Below are 17,865 nucleotides of genomic sequence, written 5' to 3' on the forward strand. Positions count from 1 at the left end.
GTCAAATAACGGGAACTTCCAGCAATTGGGCAGCGCACACTCGAGGTGCCCTTACCTTGCTTCGATTGCGTGGAAAGGAGCAATTCCGTAGCGCGCTCGGTCGCCGACTGTTCGAACAGATGTGTGCCATACTAACGTTCGAGACCGTGTTGCGTAAAACATCAATGTCGCCGGATCTACTAGAACTTGTGTCCATTGCAGAATTAGTGCATGGGGAAAGTCTCAAGACATCTTTCACTAAACTCATTGGCGAAATAACAGAATCACCTTCTGTGCTATGGGACTGTGATATGCTGCCATCAGCGAAGGTAACGAAGGCTCTGTGGCTCGATCACAGGGTATCACAGTTTGCCAAAGAACTACCTTCGGACTATAAATATCAAGAAATGCACCGAGAGGTGCAAGATACACTCAGCTCAGGCTGGGAGATACACGGTTACACTATACACCAGTATCAGCATCACCATGCAGCAAGGCTGTGGAACGCTTGCAGAGTATTACGCATAATGCTCAACGGTGTCATTCACCGAAACCTGAGCGACCTCCCATCATCAGCTTTACTAACACAGCATGACTGGAAATCAGCTCTGCAACGCGCGACAGAGAACATAAAGGATGCCGCAACGGACATCTGCGCCAGCGTCCCCCCAATTTCTCAACCCCGAAAAATACGACAAGATCCGCATAGAAGCATCCGACGAAGCACGCGTTGCGACTCTGATAGCCGCGCTATCGGTGACGAAAGCGGAGCCGCTGGCACCCTCGACCGCGAAAAGCTTTGCTGGAGACCGACTGAAATATCTGGGGAAGAAATTCAAGGTTCCTCAGGCGGAGAGTGCGGCGGCTGGCATGGGGCTTAACGTGCTTCATAGCGGGTTCCACATGTTTTACGTGTACTGAACTGTATGTATGCTACAGCTGTATGCTCCGCACAACACGACTTGTATACGCGTTGACTGCGCTATGCAGCGAGTTGCTGTATCGCACTGTAGCACAGGGAAAGGGATGGGTCGCGGCGGTAGTGGCTTCCGCCTGTAGCGCGGATCGCGCTTTCCGGGCATATTCACGACCGCATGCAGTCACTACAAGCGCCGGACGCCATCCGCTAATACCTCCACGACGCCCACATGCGTATCGAAAACCAGCCAAATATCGTGTCTACTAGATGTTCCTATGCATCGGAGGTACAACATGCGACACGCCGACGCGTCTGGTCTCGCCCGTCGTCCTTTGTCTTCACGAAGAGCTAACTCCGGGAAGGAAGACAGAAGCGAAGTGCGAGGCAAGGCACACCGAAGTCTCCTCATGAGGTCCATCTCCCCAGAGTCTGGCATGCTGGATCTTCCTCGAAGTCCACGCGTACTGTACGCACGGGCGACTTGTCTCACTGACTGGCTTCCTTCTTGGGCAGCATCCCACCAGCAACAATAGACTCTGGATTTCAGCATTTGCTTAAGCTCAATCAAGATCTTGATCCCACAGCACGAACCAAGTTCAGTCTCCGAGCGCCTGTCGAGCGTCACTACGAAGTGTCTATCCATGAGAGGGGGTGCCGAGACTGACCACCACATCCGGCCAAGCGCATTCCAAACACCGTCTTCTAGCCAGGTAACTGGAATGTCCATAATTAACCAGAGAGCTTTTATGGGTCAGCCAATCAAATCCTGACGGATAGCTTTGACATCGTCTTGCTCCGTTGCTACCGTTTCTACACCAGCAATAAATGTCGCCGCGGATGTTCGCCTCACGTATGCTTCTAGTTTAGGGCTAGAGAAGCCTCGCCGAGTCAACCGGAAACAGCCATCCAAAAAGCATTGCATGGACCGCGCCAATCGCGCCAATCGATTGTTGCACGGGATGTTGGACCTAATGCTTATACGGGTGCGACACGAGATACATGAGAACATGAGGTGCATACCTGGAAATCTGCATATTTACTCGACGCTTTGAGATGTCTCTTATTGAACAAAAGCATCTCGACACACGATAAGGATTCGAGCGCATCCGATTCATCAATCATGGTTATCAATCAATCGACAAGCCTGTTGTCTCACAAATGGAGTACTTCCACATTACCATCAGACTCCAGATCAAGCATGCCAATATGTAACACAGAGGATCCAGAGAAGCCATCGTTATCCCTCTCGATCCCACTTTCTGCTCACTGCATTGAGCAAAAGTACGACTCCGGTACAGGAAGCTACCCATCCACCGCCAACAGTCTCAATTTACTTCTCCTCCGGCCATCACCTGCACCAACATTACCTGGTTTACCGTCAAAAAGTTGGCAAAAAGAAGTAGCGTTCATCTGCATTACAGGCGTTGCGCAGTTTCTTGCTCTGGGTGCCTTGAACCAGACGGTTTCGCCCGTACTGGTGCTCGCGCAGTACTTTGATGTTGAAGACTACGGGAACTTAAGCTGGTTCTCCGCCTCCTATAGCATGAGTGTTGGCACTTTTATACTACCTGCTGGTTTGTGATGTTCCATCTGAGTGCGTTGACCTCTCACTGACCAGTTCCAGGGCGATTAGGAGACATGTACGGCTACAAGAAGATATACCTTATCGGATGGCTCTGGTTTAGTATCTGGTCTATCATCACAGGTTTCTCATACACCTCCAACCACATCATGTTTAGCGCTTGCCGCGCACTTCAAGGCATTGGGCCAGCTCTTCTTATCCCAAATGCTGTGGCCCTGATCGGACGGACACTTCCAGTCGGCAAGCAGCGAATGATAGGCTTTGCATGCTTCGGTGCATGCGGACCTCTAGGTGCAACTGCTGGTGCCGTTTTCTCTGCTTTGATCGCCGAACTGGCTTGGTGGCCGTGGATGTTTTGGGTGCTCGGGATAGTATGCCTCATCGTAATGGGACTCGCCTACATTATCCTGCCCGATGAAAATCAAGAACAGGTTTCTGGACCCGTCAGCGCTAAGCCGCCAAAGTTCGATTATTGGGGGACCATAACAGGAGTGTCAGGCCTCATCCTTATCAACACTGCTCTCAATCAGGCGCCTATTGTGCTCTGGCCAACTCCATACGTTGGCACTCTTCTCGGGTTCGGCTGTCTTCTGCTAGTCGTCTTCGTTTTCGTAGAACTTCACGCCACGGACGACCCTCTCATACCTATCCGCGGCCTGGGCAAGGATGCCATCTTCGCTCTAACATGCATCGTAACCGGATGGGCTTCCCACGGCATCTGGGCGTACTACTTGTACCTCTTCCTTGAGGGTCTTCGAGGACAATCCGCCCTGCTGACCTCGGCTCAGACCTCGCCCGTCGCTATCACCGGCGTGCTCTTCGCCTTCTCGACGGTCTGGCTGATACATCGCTTCGGAGTCAGCTATGTCATGTTCATCGCCATGACATGCTTCATGGTTGGCGCGCTCCTCCTCGCCACGATGCCCATTCACCAGACATATTGGCTACATGCCTTCTTCTCAATCCTCATCATGCCGGGCGCCATGAATTTATCCTACCCCGCAGCCAACATGCTCATGTCCTCAGCGCTGCCCAAAGAGAAGCAAGGCATTGCAGCAAGCCTTGTCAGCACGATGGTAAACTATAGCATTAGCTCGGGTTGGGTATTGCCGGCACGATCGACCGCTACGTGACCGAAGCTGCGGCGAACAAGGAGGGCCTGCTGCACGCACCGCCGCTGAGCGATGAGAGCGCCGAGCTGTCGGAGATCAGGCTTACTGGGTTCAGGGCGAGCTTTTGGTGTGCGGTTGCGTTCAGTGCGCTGGGCGTGATTGTTGCAAGTGTTTTCATTGGGGTTACTGAGAAGAGGAAGAGGGCTCAGAGGAGAGAGGTGACGGTTGCATGAGTGCGCCGTGTCGCTGTTAGGTCTCGGGCCATCACGCTTATTGTTTGGAACTGCAGCCACCATCAGAGATACCATTCTCGACTTTGGAAAAGGTCATGAGAAGCTTCTAGGCTTCCAAAACCATGCGCATCCTTTCTGCATTTGTTGGCGTCAAGAATCAGATACACGACCAGCAGCTTTCGAAAAGTCGCCGTGTGACTCACGAACGTAAGATCGTCTACATTGATCGACCTTTAGTTTCACGCGTGCCTTCGCGGAATGCCGGGTCACAGTCGCTGTCCCCGCTACTCTCGGCGCCATGCAGTGGCTTTGTAATACCACACCACACCAGAGACCCTGCGTGCCTGCATCGTCGTCCCAATTAGGCTATTCTACCAGCTTTGCGCCAGCTAACCATACAAGACTTTTAACTCCGATAGACCACTACCACAGATCACACCGACATCTAGACAGAGTCTTACACAGGCCAAAACCTCAAAGGGCGCAGTCCGCCCTCCAACAACCTATAATTCGTGCCCCTCGCCCGACCGTTACCCTAGAAAACGCTACACTCGCCGTCCCGCCCCACCTCGACCATTTCGTCATTGTTTATTCCACTCCCTACTATTTATCCTTACCCCTCATTGAACACAAACATCTACTCCTCGAATCTTCGTAAAGCTTGCTTCCTTACAAAAGAGAAAAAAAGAATCCCAATCCTTAGCAAAATTCCAACATGGCCATCGGCATCGCCCTCATCGGCAGCGGCATCTTCGCCAAAGAAGAGCACCTCCCCGCGATCCGCGCCGCATCTTCCTCCCTCTCGCTAAACGCCATCTACTCGCGCAGTCTCAGCTCTGCGAAGGCGCTAGCTGCCGAGGCGGGAGACGTAGAGCTGTACAGCGAAGATCAGGAGGGGAAGGGATACGATGAGCTGCTAAAGAGAGACGACGTGCAGGGCGTTGTAATCGCGTAAGTTCATTCATCAATCGATTTTATTTTTATATAGGACATGCATAGGGGTATCATGTAATGCTAATGGTGGTGTTAACGCTACACAGCCTCCCCATCCTTGTCCAGCCTTCGTACATAAAAAAAGCCCTCTCAGCAGGGAAACACGTCCTCGCCGAGAAGCCCATCGCCAAAGACGTCGCCACCGCCTCCGAGCTGATCACGTGGTACAAGAGCACCATCTCGGGCCCCACCTTCAGCATCGCAGAGAACTTCCGCTTCCTGGCGTCCTTCGACTACGCGGCGGCGCAAGTATCGCAGCTCGGCCGCCTGCTTGGCTTCCGCATGCGTGTGCAGAACTTCGTCAAGCCGGGCGGCAAGTACTTCGAGACGGCGTGGCGCAAGAAGCCTGAGTACCAGGGCGGGTTCCTGCTGGATGGCGGCGTGCACTTCATCGCTGGGACGCGGGTTGTGCTGGAGGGAGCGGGAGTGAAGCCCGTGGCGACTAGTGCTTTTTCGACGCAGCTGCAGGAGCATCTTCCGCCGGTTGATACGGTGGATGCTACGGTGAAGCTTAGCAACGGGGCGAGCGGGACTATGTCCATGTCTTTTGGTACTACATTCTCGGGATCTGAGTATGTGTTTGCTGCAGAGAAGGGAACTGTGACGGTGTCCAGGGGCAAAGTTACAGTGGTTAGGGATGGGAAGGAGGAGTCGAAGGAGTTCCCTGAGGAGGGCAACGGCGTGAAGCAGGAGATTGCAGCTTGGGGCAAGGCGTTGGGCGAGGGCAAGCCGGACCCAAGGCAGAGCGCGGAAGAGGCGCTGCGGGATCTGCAGGTGCTCGAGGCTTTGCTACAAAGCGGGGAGAAGGGTGGAGCACCTGTAGAACTCAAGCTGTGAGGTTGCGCTGCTACTGTGTAGATACGAGTGTTGGTATTGTCGGCATTCCTGTTGCGGCTCCTCCGTGAGCTTGGATCCGAGTGCAAGATCTTGCAATGTAGACGGCGTCGGCTATGGGACCTCCGACATCGATATACTGAAGCTGCAGCATGTGACACAAACAGCATGTGATACTGGTGAACGGCATGTTGTTGAAGTGAGCTTAAGCAGCTGCCAGTATAAAGGCGGCCCTAGCGCTGACCGCGTACCTGGACAATTCCACGCTTTCAAGCCCCGGCGGCGGCGGCGGCGGCGACCGGAGGACCGATCTCTTCAACCCCATTGCTTGTACCTTGCAGCGTTCCGTTCTTTGCATCTCCTTTATCTCCGTCGTCTTCAAGACCAAGCTTCTTAAGATCGACGGTAAGCGGATCTGACTCCTGCGTCGGTTCTGTAGCGCCTTCGTACCCTGGTGGTGGTAGAGCCCAATCTGGCAAGCCAGTCTCGTAGTCCCACTTGCCCTCTTCGCAGCGGTACCTCCTGGCATGCAAATAGATGCCCAGCTCGTGCACGCCGGGATCGCTGTACAGTGGGGTGTCGCAGACGCTGCATGTTTCGCCAGTCATCTTCTCGGCCTTTCTCTTGTTGTATGCATCCACCATCTCGTCGTGGTATGCTACTGCGTCTGCGATTTCCTCCTTGCCCATACGTGAGAGGCGAGTCATAATGTCATCATCATTCTCATCCTCCGATTGACCCTGGCCGAGCGACGGACCGAAGACGCGCTGGTTTGCGTATATGGGATCGTTGGAGATGGGGTGCCCAAGGAATTGAAGATGAACGCGGAGCTGGTGCGTGCGACCGGTTATGGGCATGCAGCGCACAATGGAGTAGCCACGCTTCTTCTTCCACTCCATGCCCTCGTGGTTTGCGCCGTTCTCGGATGCAGATTCATCTTTGTCGTCCTTGGGCGGATAGTATGCAAGTCGCTTGAACACTGTCTTTGCTTCCTTTCCATTTGCGCGCACCCGATTCAGGCCCAGTTTTGGACTGATTTGGAGGATGGGCTTCTCACAGATGATCTCGCCTTCAGGGAATTCGCCCACCACACGCGTGATGTACTCCTTCTTGACCGTCCTCCCACGTATCTGCGCGCTCATATCCTCAGCTGCCTGCCTGTGTTTCCCTATGAACATGATGCCGCTTGTGAGCCTGTCCAGGCGATTGCACGGCAGCGGGTTCCACCCATAACCCCTGTCTGCCCTCATAATTTCAATGACCGAGTTGAAGTTGTATCGTCCTGCAGGATGCACCGGCACGCCCGCTGGCTTGTCAATAACAATCAGATCGTCGTCCTCGTGCACGATGCCAATGGGCTTTGCGCTGCATGGAGGCTCGTGCCGGTGCAGCGTATGCGATATAACATCCCCATTCCTAACAGGGGTCTTAGTCGACGGCACCTGCTTGCCATTTAGCACCACTCTTCCCTCAATGATGGCGTTCTCGTAGTATTCCGCTGGCCTGTCCCTGAACTCGCTCGCGAAAATGTCGAGGATCTCTCTGTCGCGCCATCTCTGTTTGCAGAATGTGTTGTACGTGTAGTGGTACGGCGTGACCTTGCGCAGGTTGTCTTCGAGGTAGTATGGCGGCGGCCATGGATCGCAGGGCGTGATGGCCACGGCCGGGGGCTCCTTCCACGGAAATTTGTCCTCAGGCATGGGCGGGTATTTGTCTCTCTGCGGGCAGACGACAAGGGCCAGGACGGGCTTCGCATGCACGGGCAGGCGCCCTTTACTGGCGAGGAAGGCGAGGATGCGGGGAGAAGGCGCCAGTGTGCAGGATGGCGGAGTGTTTTTGGTGGTGAACTTTTATTTCTGCGAGCCATGACGGGTCCACCCGCACCAGCGCGGAGCTAGGCGGGAGTGCTCGAGCCTCCTACACGACACCACCACCCCAAGCTTCTCGTCCAGAAGCTGCGACCTATTGTTGCATACGTGGAACGATGGCGAAGTAGGACCGCACGCTCATCGAACGCGCGTCTCGCGCCTATCCTGTTGCAGGGGAAAGTACACAAAACTCTGCGAGTAACGACAACAACTGTTAAGCCTACGTCTTACAAATGTCCTCTGTTACTGACATACTTGGCCTAGACCAAGCACATTTCATTCCATGACATACGCGTATACACAAGAGATGGAAAGCGAGGCAGACAAGTCGTGTCGCTGCCGTCTGTCAAAGAGCCACTCGGAGAATAGACACCCCAACGGTCCAGGTATCTGGACGTATCGACGCCTGCTCTTGCACTGACGCCTGGACGAGCTGTGTTCTCTTGCAAGTCTCGCAGTAGTCCTCTGAAATTCACATGGTTACGGATAAATTGCTCATTGACACCTCCACGAAAGACACTTCGCAGAGTCTTCTCACATGCACGGACACATGTATCATGATACGAGTCCAAGACTCTAGTCAGTTCGTACGGATTCCATATACATGCTGACCGCATATCAGCCTGCTTGCCACGTTGGTGTGCCAGCTGGCTGTCTCAGTGCCACGAGCATGATACGGACCTGCGAGCTGAGCATCAAAGCTTGAGCTGAAGCTTTTTCGTACATTGACCAATGATTTTACTGGCGTTACAAAGCTCAAGGCCGCCTCAATTCCGAAGTCTAGACTTTTCTTTCGGCATCCGACGCCACACCTCGCTACACTTCGTTGGAAATGCTCCACCATCTAGTTCATGATATTCTATTCGCCTAAGAATCTAGAAGAACGGTACCCTTTGACCATGATCCTTCGGTTGTGGACTTCTGGTACTTCACCTTCGCTTCACGATTGGATCTCTATCCAATGTCGTACGAGATGGAGATACGTGATCTCACTGTCACCCTGCACAGGCGAAAGTCCTGATTTCAATACCCATCTTACCGGACCATCGAAACCGTCCAGCTAACTTGCATTTTTCGCATGCAGCATGTTCAAAAGCGTATCGATAGTAATTCCGTGGTTGTGGTGTTGAAGACAAGTCAACTCGAGCATAAGGAAACCCACCAAGTTGAACGCTATTCGCCCTCTAGATCTCTGGGAACCCAGCAGAATGACTACCCAAGCTACAGTTTGCGACATGTTGCTCGCCGGAATATCAGAATCCCGTCTCATCTGCACGGTCTACTTCGCCCAACGCACAAGCGTCGTTATGGTTCGTATAAGCATGGACCTACATGGCGAGACTTACCCGCGCTTCTGCTTCGCTTGCCTGTGGCTTGCAGTATCGATAGAGCAAGTCCCACGTTGACCTTCGTAGCTGACATGGAGACGAAGTCGCCGGGCAACTGTGTTCCCGGTCACTTCTCGAACAGCGAGCAATGCGTGTATAAAAGAGCCTGGTCACCCGCACGACTTCTAGATTTTTAGCTTTCTCTTTTACTCTCGAGACTTCCTGGTAGCTTCTGAGGGTTGTCTTCTTCTTTCTCTTTCAAGCCCGAAGTATAGTTTAGCTGTCTGAGTCCAATCCAGCTCAACTACCAAGATGAGATTCGCTTCTATTCTCCTCCTCGCTTCCGCCGCTTCCGCCTTTTCGTTCCCAGATACGTCGAGTTTGTCTCAACTGCTTCGCCGCAAGGATGGGGGTAGCGGAGGCGGCGGCGCATGTCCTGCTGTCTGGACGTCGATAAGCACGGAATTGACTCAGAAGTTCTTGTCTGGGGGCCAGTGCAACCCAGATGCTCGAGCTGCCATTCGCCTAGTCTTCCATGACTGTGGAGGTCAGTACACATATCTTAAATGACTATTGACCCTGACCAAACCCAGCTTGGAACAAAGCTCAGGGTGCCATTGGCGGCTGCGATGGCAGCCTAGTACTCAACGCAGAAGAAGGTAGCCGCTCAGAGAACAAGGGTCTCGAAAAGATTGCCGCCGATATGAAGGCCCTAGCCACCAAGTACAGCGTGTCCGTTGCAGACCTTGTAGTCTTCGCCGGCAACCACGCCGTCGTAACCTGCCCCGGCGGACCCAGAACGAAAACCTGGATCGGCCGCAAATCTAGCAGCACTGCCGCACCCAACGGCCTCCTCCCGGACGTCAACGCCCCAGCTGCTTCCCTCTCGCAACTCTTCATCGACAAGGGCTTTGACGACCGGGACCTCGCTGCACTTCTCGGCGCGCACACCTCAAGCAACCAGTTCAACTTTGATACGACCAATGTCGGCGCCTCGCAGGATTCTACACCCGGTGTCTGGGACGTCAAGTACTACTCCGAAACCCTTAACCCGCCGAAGGGCGTTGTTGTGTTCCCTTCTGACAGCAAGCTCGCGAACTATGCGGGTGTTGGGAAGGAGTTTAAAGGGTTTGTGAACAATCAGGGAAAGTGGAGTGGGAAGTTTGCGGACGCGATGGAAAAGATGGTTATGTTTGGAAGTAGTGGGACGAGTGGTATGGTGGATTGTACGGATGCGCTGCCGAAGAGTACGAATGCGAAGAGGGATCTTAAGGGGATGAATCCGTTTATGCCTAGGGAATGAGGTGTTCTAATGATGTTCTTCGGCAGGGTAGATTTTCTTTTCAAACGGCTTGATGATCAAGGGCACTCACCCCATGTATATAACTCTTTACGACGCTTGGTGCCGCTCTTGTTACAAATGTACCCACGCTTGCTATGATGTTCTCCACGTTCGTCCACAGTGGTCATGCTTTCCTCCGCATCCGTTCCGCTAGCACCGATGCAGTGTGAACCAGGGTGCGCCTGATGTCCTCTTTTAACCGGCTCGCTTCCAATCTAAATACCATCGATTACCTCCACTCACTATAAGCCCTGATGCCGATGCCTAATTCACAATGAGCCAAGTAGCAATATAGCAGTAGTGTAGCCCCCATCATGGAAGGCTCGGTGCCGAAACGTGGCTTTCGTGCTGCACGCACCCTCATATTGCTCGAAATTCGTCACCATGCATCGTCATAGAACTCGTCTCTTTTTGTTTTGCCCAGTATGAAGCTGTCACCCACTAGAAAACACGCAGTACTTCTCACATTGCTCGCAATACCGCCGCTCAGCACGGCGGGCCCTCTTGAACCCGATTTGATCGGCAGCAGTCCGCAGATCCAAGATGGCCTCGTACATCGTCCGCCGAGCGTGTGCCCAGTTGTGCAAGATGGCTCAACGTCCACAACCTTCCCCTGGACACACGCGCCTACCTGCCTCTCACTCATCTTGCCTTCTTCTTCGCACTCTGGTAGACACGGAACATTCTGCGTGTATACAAATGCCGCCTTCAGTAATGGTCGAGGGATCTCCATTGTCACAAGTCCAGAAAGCGCAGCCGAGTTATCAAGCGAGGTGTGGGAGACTGGCCTTGGACGAGAAACCGCACAGGACGGGCAGTGGGAAGCGAAAGAGACAGAAGGGAAGGGCATCGGGCTGTTTGCTACGCGTCCAATCGATTCTGGCGAGACGATGATCTTGCAAAGCCCGGTGTTGGTGGTTAGCAGAGAGGTCCTGAGCAGCGTGAGCCATTCGCGGAGGAAAGCGCTGCTTGAGAAAGCAGTGCAGCAGCTACCTGGGAGAACAAGGGAATTGTTTCTGGCGCTGAGTAGAAGAGGAGGCGAGAACAAAATCGAGGATATCGTCAATGTGAATGCGATGAGGGCGAAGGTTTGGGACGGCACTTCCCACCTAATAGTCGTGCCTGAGGCAGCGGTACGTTCTCCTCCTCGCTCTCCTCCCACTCCACCCAAGCGCAAAACACTAACACTAGAGAACCACAGAGAATCAACCACGCCTGCCGCCCAAACGCCTACTACCGCTTCTCCGACGCCCAACTCTCCCTCACCGTCTTCGCGCTATCCCCCATCCTCCCAGGCGAAGAATTAACTTTCAGCTACGGCTTCTCGCACGCTCCGCATGCAGAGCGCAGAGAAGCTCTCAGGCAAACTTGGGGCTTCACATGCGCGTGCCGCCTCTGCTCTTCTGCGCCCGCTAATATCTCTGCATCTGATACCAGATTGGCGGACATCGCCGGGCTGAAAGATGCTCTCCCGACTGACCTGGGGGATATACCGCAGTACATTGCGCTCATTCCACGACTAGTGTCTCTGCTGGAAGAAGAAGGGTTATATGCAGAATTGCCGATGTATGAGGAGATTTTGGCGTATGCGTGGAGTGCTGTTGGAGAAGAGGGGCGAGCGAAGGCTTGGGCGGAGAGGGCGGAGATTCATTGGGGTATTGTTGCTGGGAAGGATAGTTGGGAGACGAGGAGGGTGGGGAGTTGGCTGGGAATGTTAAAGGGCATTATACCTGGGGACTTGGGAGGGCGATATATGGGAGGGCGTGGGGCAGGGACATCCATGGGATGAGCATGGGGATGATGGACATGAACATTGAGTGAGTATTGAGCTGGTAGGAATGGGGACGGGTATTGCCCGGGGCCCTGACTTCGGTGGAAGGGCATGATGCTAGGAGACGGTCTGTTCCAGGGTGCTGGGCGTCGGGAGTCACGAACGTCTCTCGATCAACATGTTTTTGTTTCAAGCAGCTCACTTTGCAAAAGAGTACATGTGTATAAGAGCATTATAGGAATAACGTAGCTATGCAACGTCCGCGGGACTAACTATGTACGCCACGCCATGGTATCAAGCCGCCCAGAAACGCCGTCAACAAAATCTCCGCCACTCATGCCCATAGCAATAACATACGTACCATCATCACTCATCACGTGAAAAGGAAAACATCGCCCCAGCCCTCCACCCTCACCCTCACCAACCGCAAAACACCCGCATCGTCAGTATGAGAACCCTATTCCCTCACATGCCCATACCCACGACTCAGTATGCGATTAACCTCCTCGCCCTCCATCTCCGCGCCGATCGTCGGCCTGCCTTCCACGCCCTGCTCACCAATGCTTCTATCGCGGTTGCGCAACATCTCTCTAACCTGCTCCTCCCTCCGCTCCTCCTCCTTCAGCTTTATAGTTTCTACAACCTGCTTGACAGCATCCTCCTTCCTCCTCTCCTCATTCGTCGCCCTATCCCACCCCATCTGCAGCTCCTCCGCGCTCGCCTCTTCAAACCGCCTCTTAACCTCAGGATCCTTCTCGAGGGCTTGAAACAAGTCTTCGTCCGTGGTGAAGAACGCCGCGCGGAGGGACGACACCGCGAACTCGAAGACGTGCACCGAGGCGACGATCAGGATGAGCGTGAGCCACCACGTGAAGCTGCGGCCGAAGGAGGAGAAGAAGGAGTCGCGGACGAAGTAGATGGGTGTGCCGATGGGGTAGGCCGCCGCGAGGATGATGTTCCAGAGGAACCAGCCGCCGATGGATATGACCAGTGCGGCGAGGTTGGTCGTGGTTTTGGAGTGCGTTTCGATGAATCTGTGTACCAACGTTAGTATAAGCTGATATGAGAAAAGGGGCAGGGGAGGAGGGGGACATACTGCATCTTCATGTTGATCAGGATGATGCAAGCCGTGAAGGTAATGCTGCCGAGCGCAAAGATGGAGTTATCTTCTGTGAAGAGCGCTTGCCCGTAGAGACCTAGCATGCAGAAGTAGACGACCATTGCTTCGGCGCTGGCCATGAACATCCACCCGAGGTAGACTTTGAAGTTGAAGCCGCCGTTGCGCTGGCCCTTTGTGTAGAGCTCGGGTACGGCGAGGAGCGTAGAAGCGGAAAGGTCTTTTTCGAAGATGCCCATGAAGATGACTGCGAGCGAGGTGAAGAGCGTGTTGAAGGTGGTGAGAGACCAGGATTCGTAGAGGGAGGTGCCGGTGTAGCCTACGGAGCGTTGGTAGAGAGCTTGCGTGAGGTAGAACAACTGGATGTCTGTTAGCATCAACTTTACTTATTAGAGCGGATGAGTGGACCTACCATTTCTTTCCAAAATGTGCCGACAGTGTACTTGCACGTGCGGAGATAATTCCACCTGCCATGCACAAGCAGCAACTTAGTCAGAAACCTGAACTGCGCGATTGAGTAATCGCTGGTTCGAGCGGCTTGGAGGCCTTCCTTTCCAGTAATTCCAATGCCCACATGTGCCTCCTGGATCATAGCAATGTCGTTTGCCCCGTCGCCAATGGCAAGTGTTATGCTCTTCTTGACGCGCTTGCGGATATTTTTCACAAGACTAGCCTTCTGGGAGGGTGACGCACGACAACAGATCACCGAGTTTGCTAGGATAGCTAAGTCGTAAAAGAGAAGCTTCAATGGCTCCACCTCGCTGATCTGGGCGAGCGTCTGTCCATCGATGACAACGACGGAATGGGGTACTGTTCCGCCGTTGATGGCTAGCACTGCGGCACCCATACTCTGCTCAACCTGCCCAGTCTCGTGGTCCAGAACGGTAACGGTAGAGTACTCCTTGATCAAGCGGCAGGAGTAACCGATATTGATGGCGGTTTCTCGCTTGTCACCTGTCAGCATCCACATCTTGATGTTCGCTCTACGCAGTTTGTCGATAGCTTCTGGGACACCCTTCTGCAGCTTGTCTTCAATGGCAGTCGCGGCGCACAGCTCGAGATCCTGTTCGATCATATCCCCGGATTCTTCGATCTTTTGTGCGCGGTCGACCAGGCTCGTTGTTGCGTCTAGATGTGCCTTTTTCCAGGTCGCGTATTCGTCTTCGTCAAGGAAGCGGTAGCCATAAAGCAAAGTGCGCAAACCCTCGGTAGCAAAGTCGTTTATGTGCTGTAGACACCGTTCGATGACAGCTGATTCATCGGCGGCAACCTGCTCGTCCACCATCTCATCCATCTCCTCCAACTGTAGCGAACTCCTAGCTTCGGAGAAAGCAAGAGACATCCTACCGAGAGCGAGTGAAGACTGCCGCGGCGTTTGCATAGGCGAGTCCTCGTCGATGGATTCTATCTCGTAGTGATCGCTCTCGCGCTGGCGCAGCCACTGGTCCACATCGCGCACCTTCTGGAGAGAATCCCTGCCATTGTTCGACCGACCTATACCACCCAGGCTAGGGCGTCCAAGCGAAGATCTCCCCGCGATACTAGCACGGGCGTTTTGCGCGAAGCTCTTACGGCCGCCCACGCTACTGTTACGTTCGAGGTGTTCGCTCATACGTGCAATCACGTGCTGTGCTTCCATGCTCTTCCTTTTGTTCGCCCGCCTCTCAATATCGACCATCTTCTTGTTAGCTAGGGTGGCCATCTTCAGCCGCTGCATCACTATAGAGTCTGCACCCTTGCACAAGATGCATACCCTGCGATCGGGGAAGCGGACAATGATCGACATACGTTTCCGCTTGCTAGAGAATTCGATCACGTCAAGGATCTCGTACATTTCCAGGACCGGTTCGGCATCTGTCTCCTCAGGCATGATTTTGAGAGTAATGGTGTGTACGTCGCGGTTAATGAGAAGGAACCCCATATCCTGCGCAGCCTGCACAAGCGCGAGCTCATCAGGAGAAGAAGCCATGAACTGGGTCTTCCCGTCTTCTTGCGCTTCCGGAAGACAAGTGTGGCAAAGGGCCAGCGATAAAAGGAACATACGAGCCTTCTTCGAGAATGGGGTATGCGGTCGGCGCTGGATGTAGCGTAGCATGTCTCGAGTACGTAGCTCACGCTGCGACTTGGCGGGTCTTGCTGACGACTTCCACTGCGTCTCTTGGGCCTCATCGTTCGTACCTTCCATTGGATTTGTTTCTTCTGCGACAGGTGTGGGAGGTTCAAGAGGCGACTGTACATCCTTCGCTGACCGCATGCTCTTTCTGATCGGCTGCTTCCCCTTCTTCCTTTTCTTGTGTTTGAGCTTCGTCTTCTGTGTCTCCTGCAAGTCTGCATCGTGCAACCACGCGGCTCCAGCTACGCTCAGCTTGCGGAATTTCATGGAGTTGTCCGTGAGTGTTCCAGTCTTGTCAGAAAAGATGTAGCTGATCTGTCCAAGCTCTTCGTTGATGGTAGATGTACGTGGCTCGCAGGGTGTGTCTGATACCGGGTCATACATGTCGATATCGATGTGAAGAAAGTACATCTGGAACACTTTGACGATCTCCAGACTGACGTACAACGATAGCGGAATCATGGTATTGAACATGATTACGAACGCCGTAAAACTTGGGAAGAACGACACGGACTGGCCGGCCAGGTAGAAAGCATCGCTTTCGTTGCTCCGCCATATCCTGTAAGCAACGGTATTGAAGATAGAAAGGAGGATGACGAAGACGACGATGAGTATGACGATACGATTGACCAGGGTCTGTAGTGCCGGGGCCTTGATGCGAGGATTTTTGATCGCGTTCATTCGAATGCGGCATTCTTCGCCCGAGTAGATTACCATGCCCACAGCGTCTGGAGTATTGCGCAGTATACTGCCTCGGAAGATGATCTCGTTCAGCGTTAGGGGTGCTGTTTTGCCATCCACCGTGACCTTGCCCTCGAAGCTGTATAGATCTTGGTTCGGATCTTCCACGACAAAGTGAGCGTCACAGTTAAGAATATCCGCCTGGCTGTGAATGGTCTTTGTCATTGAGGCTGTCGTTTGCTTGCTCTTCAGGTTCGTCTCTCCGTCCAAGGCCATGGTCTCCACGAAGGCGACATTGTTCTCTCCGCTCGTATGCAGAAGAGCCAAATCAGCTGGTGCAGCATCGTTGCGGTCCAATTTGACGATGTCTCCCACGTTGAGATCCTGCCACTTGATAGTCTCCCAGTTTAACTGTTCAGTACTTGTAGAGCTCCGATCCCCATCTTCTACGTAAACGCCCGTTGCCCTGCTCGCACGGAAGACCTGAGCCTCCCGGTTGTTCTCTGCTTTATCAAGCCGGTACCGTCTCAAGTCATCATAACCCTCCTTGGCAATGGCAATGGTAACAAAGACTAGAAGTGGAGCAATAGTCGTATACGTTCCTGTGGTACTGAGGCCGGGTATCATTTGAAGAATACTAATACAGAGGAAATAGAAATTCGCAAGCTTTGAGAACTGGGCGATTAACTGTCTCGGCACAAAATTCCAGGCAGAGTAGCGAGTGGAGCGGATCCAATTGGTGATGTATGGCTGATTCGTTCGCTCATCAGTAAGAGGATCCTTCCGAGAGGGATTCAGGTCAATGTGGCGGCCATCTTTGCTGGGTGGTATATCTTTGATCCGAAGAATAAACTTCTTCGCCTGTATTCCAAAGGCTTTAGCTTGCTGTATGTACCGTGACCCCTTCTCTTTGTTTTGCAGCCATGTATCATAGTTCGGAAGTGCGACAGGCCCTTTTCCAAGCTTCGTCTTGGATGGATGATATGGTGCCTCTGCAAAGTCGACATGAGCGGGAGAAATTGTGATAGATGCGTCTCCAGTTTTGTCGGTAGAGTTTGTGCTGTCCAATCCATCCACTTGACCAGTGCCAACTCCTCCTGTTGACGATCCTGGAGACTCCTCTAGCTCGATCGATAGTCCGGGAGACTGAGCCTGTTCATGAACGTTTCTCCTGAAAAGGGCGCTGCGTAGCGAGTACCCGCGGTGACGGCTTGTGGGTGACAATGGCGATCGATTACTGTGCGGGGAGAGCGGTGATATACCGGACGATGAACGGGTAGCGCTCTGTCCGGCAGCAGATGAACCCTCCACGGCTACCTCGCGCGTATCGATTGTAAGTTCCGGTGTCCCAGGGCGATTCTTCAAATCCGCCGTTTTTCCCACACGTGCATCTTCGTCAATTGCGGATGTGGCCGTCGTTGGCCTCGGATGCGCCGGACCATGGCGTTCGATGTCGGTCGAGAACCGGACTCGTGGAGCGTTATCAGTCGAGAGTCGCGAAACGGAAGGCCTCGAAAAGTCTTCTAAGGCCGAAGACTGAGAGGCAGGCACATCGGCATTGGGCGCTGAGGGTTGCGGCGCATCGTACTGGGCCGGCGTGTCAGCGGCTGACACACCCAAGCTCTCGTCGTCTTCGTGATGGGACGTGGACCGTCTGCGAATTCCCCCAGTCGAGCCGTCATCGCCAGCGGCCATGGTGAAGAATCATCCGGATTGCGCGACGCCGCGGGTAGGAGTTGTGCGGATACTGTTGAGCAGGATGGCGGGCTGCCGAGGGCTTGTCGACTAGGCGCGTCAAGTGTTACGCGGCGCAGGCGGACGGGACGCGGGTCATGGTATTGGCCTTCACAGTCCTCCAGAAACAATATAACGGCGAGCCGCAAGGTGGACGTGAAGCTACACCAGCGGTTGGTCTGGGGTTCGCACTGCAACGGCCCACCTTCCTCCAGCTCCACATCATGCGCAAAAGTCACTGTGTACCCCTGCTCCCACG

At 53.8% G+C, this 17,865-nt stretch overlaps 5 protein-coding genes across 5 annotated transcripts; 3 read left to right on the forward strand and 2 right to left on the reverse strand.

The window, feature by feature from the left end:
• Positions 1 to 2,441: 2,441 nt before the first annotated feature.
• N0V89_003552 (uncharacterized protein) lies at positions 2,442 to 3,613 on the forward strand (the record flags this gene model as incomplete). Its single annotated transcript, XM_056212353.1, has 2 exons — positions 2,442 to 2,445; positions 2,523 to 3,613. The coding sequence occupies 2 exons, from the start codon at positions 2,442 to 2,444 to the stop codon at positions 3,611 to 3,613; spliced, it is 1,095 nt and encodes a 364-aa protein (XP_056072661.1).
• Positions 3,614 to 4,540: 927 nt separating this feature from the next.
• Positions 4,541 to 5,655, forward strand: N0V89_003553 (uncharacterized protein; the record flags this gene model as incomplete). Its single annotated transcript, XM_056212354.1, has 2 exons — positions 4,541 to 4,776; positions 4,866 to 5,655. The coding sequence occupies 2 exons, from the start codon at positions 4,541 to 4,543 to the stop codon at positions 5,653 to 5,655; spliced, it is 1,026 nt and encodes a 341-aa protein (XP_056072662.1).
• A 266-nt stretch (positions 5,656 to 5,921) lies between these two features.
• On the reverse strand, positions 5,922 to 7,773 carry RIB2 (DRAP deaminase; the record flags this gene model as incomplete). The annotated part of the gene is made up of 2 exons (XM_056212355.1): positions 5,922 to 7,499; positions 7,768 to 7,773. The coding sequence occupies 2 exons, from the start codon at positions 7,771 to 7,773 to the stop codon at positions 5,922 to 5,924; spliced, it is 1,584 nt and encodes a 527-aa protein (XP_056072663.1).
• Positions 7,774 to 9,160: 1,387 nt separating this feature from the next.
• N0V89_003555 (uncharacterized protein) lies at positions 9,161 to 10,151 on the forward strand (the record flags this gene model as incomplete). The annotated part of the gene is made up of 2 exons (XM_056212356.1): positions 9,161 to 9,395; positions 9,442 to 10,151. 2 exons carry the CDS (start codon positions 9,161 to 9,163, stop codon positions 10,149 to 10,151), a joined length of 945 nt encoding a protein of 314 aa, XP_056072664.1.
• A 2,267-nt stretch (positions 10,152 to 12,418) lies between these two features.
• DNF3 (drs2 neo1 protein) lies at positions 12,419 to 17,567 on the reverse strand (the record flags this gene model as incomplete). The annotated part of the gene is made up of 3 exons (XM_056212357.1): positions 12,419 to 12,995; positions 13,058 to 13,437; positions 13,491 to 17,567. 3 exons carry the CDS (start codon positions 17,565 to 17,567, stop codon positions 12,419 to 12,421), a joined length of 5,034 nt encoding a protein of 1,677 aa, XP_056072665.1.
• Between the last annotated feature and the right edge of the window lie 298 nt (positions 17,568 to 17,865).

Source organism: Didymosphaeria variabile (genome assembly GCF_027946475.1).
Source record: "Didymosphaeria variabile strain IMI 356815 chromosome Unknown scaffold_3, whole genome shotgun sequence".
NCBI classification, from domain to species: Eukaryota; Fungi; Ascomycota; class Dothideomycetes; order Pleosporales; family Didymosphaeriaceae; genus Didymosphaeria; species Didymosphaeria variabile.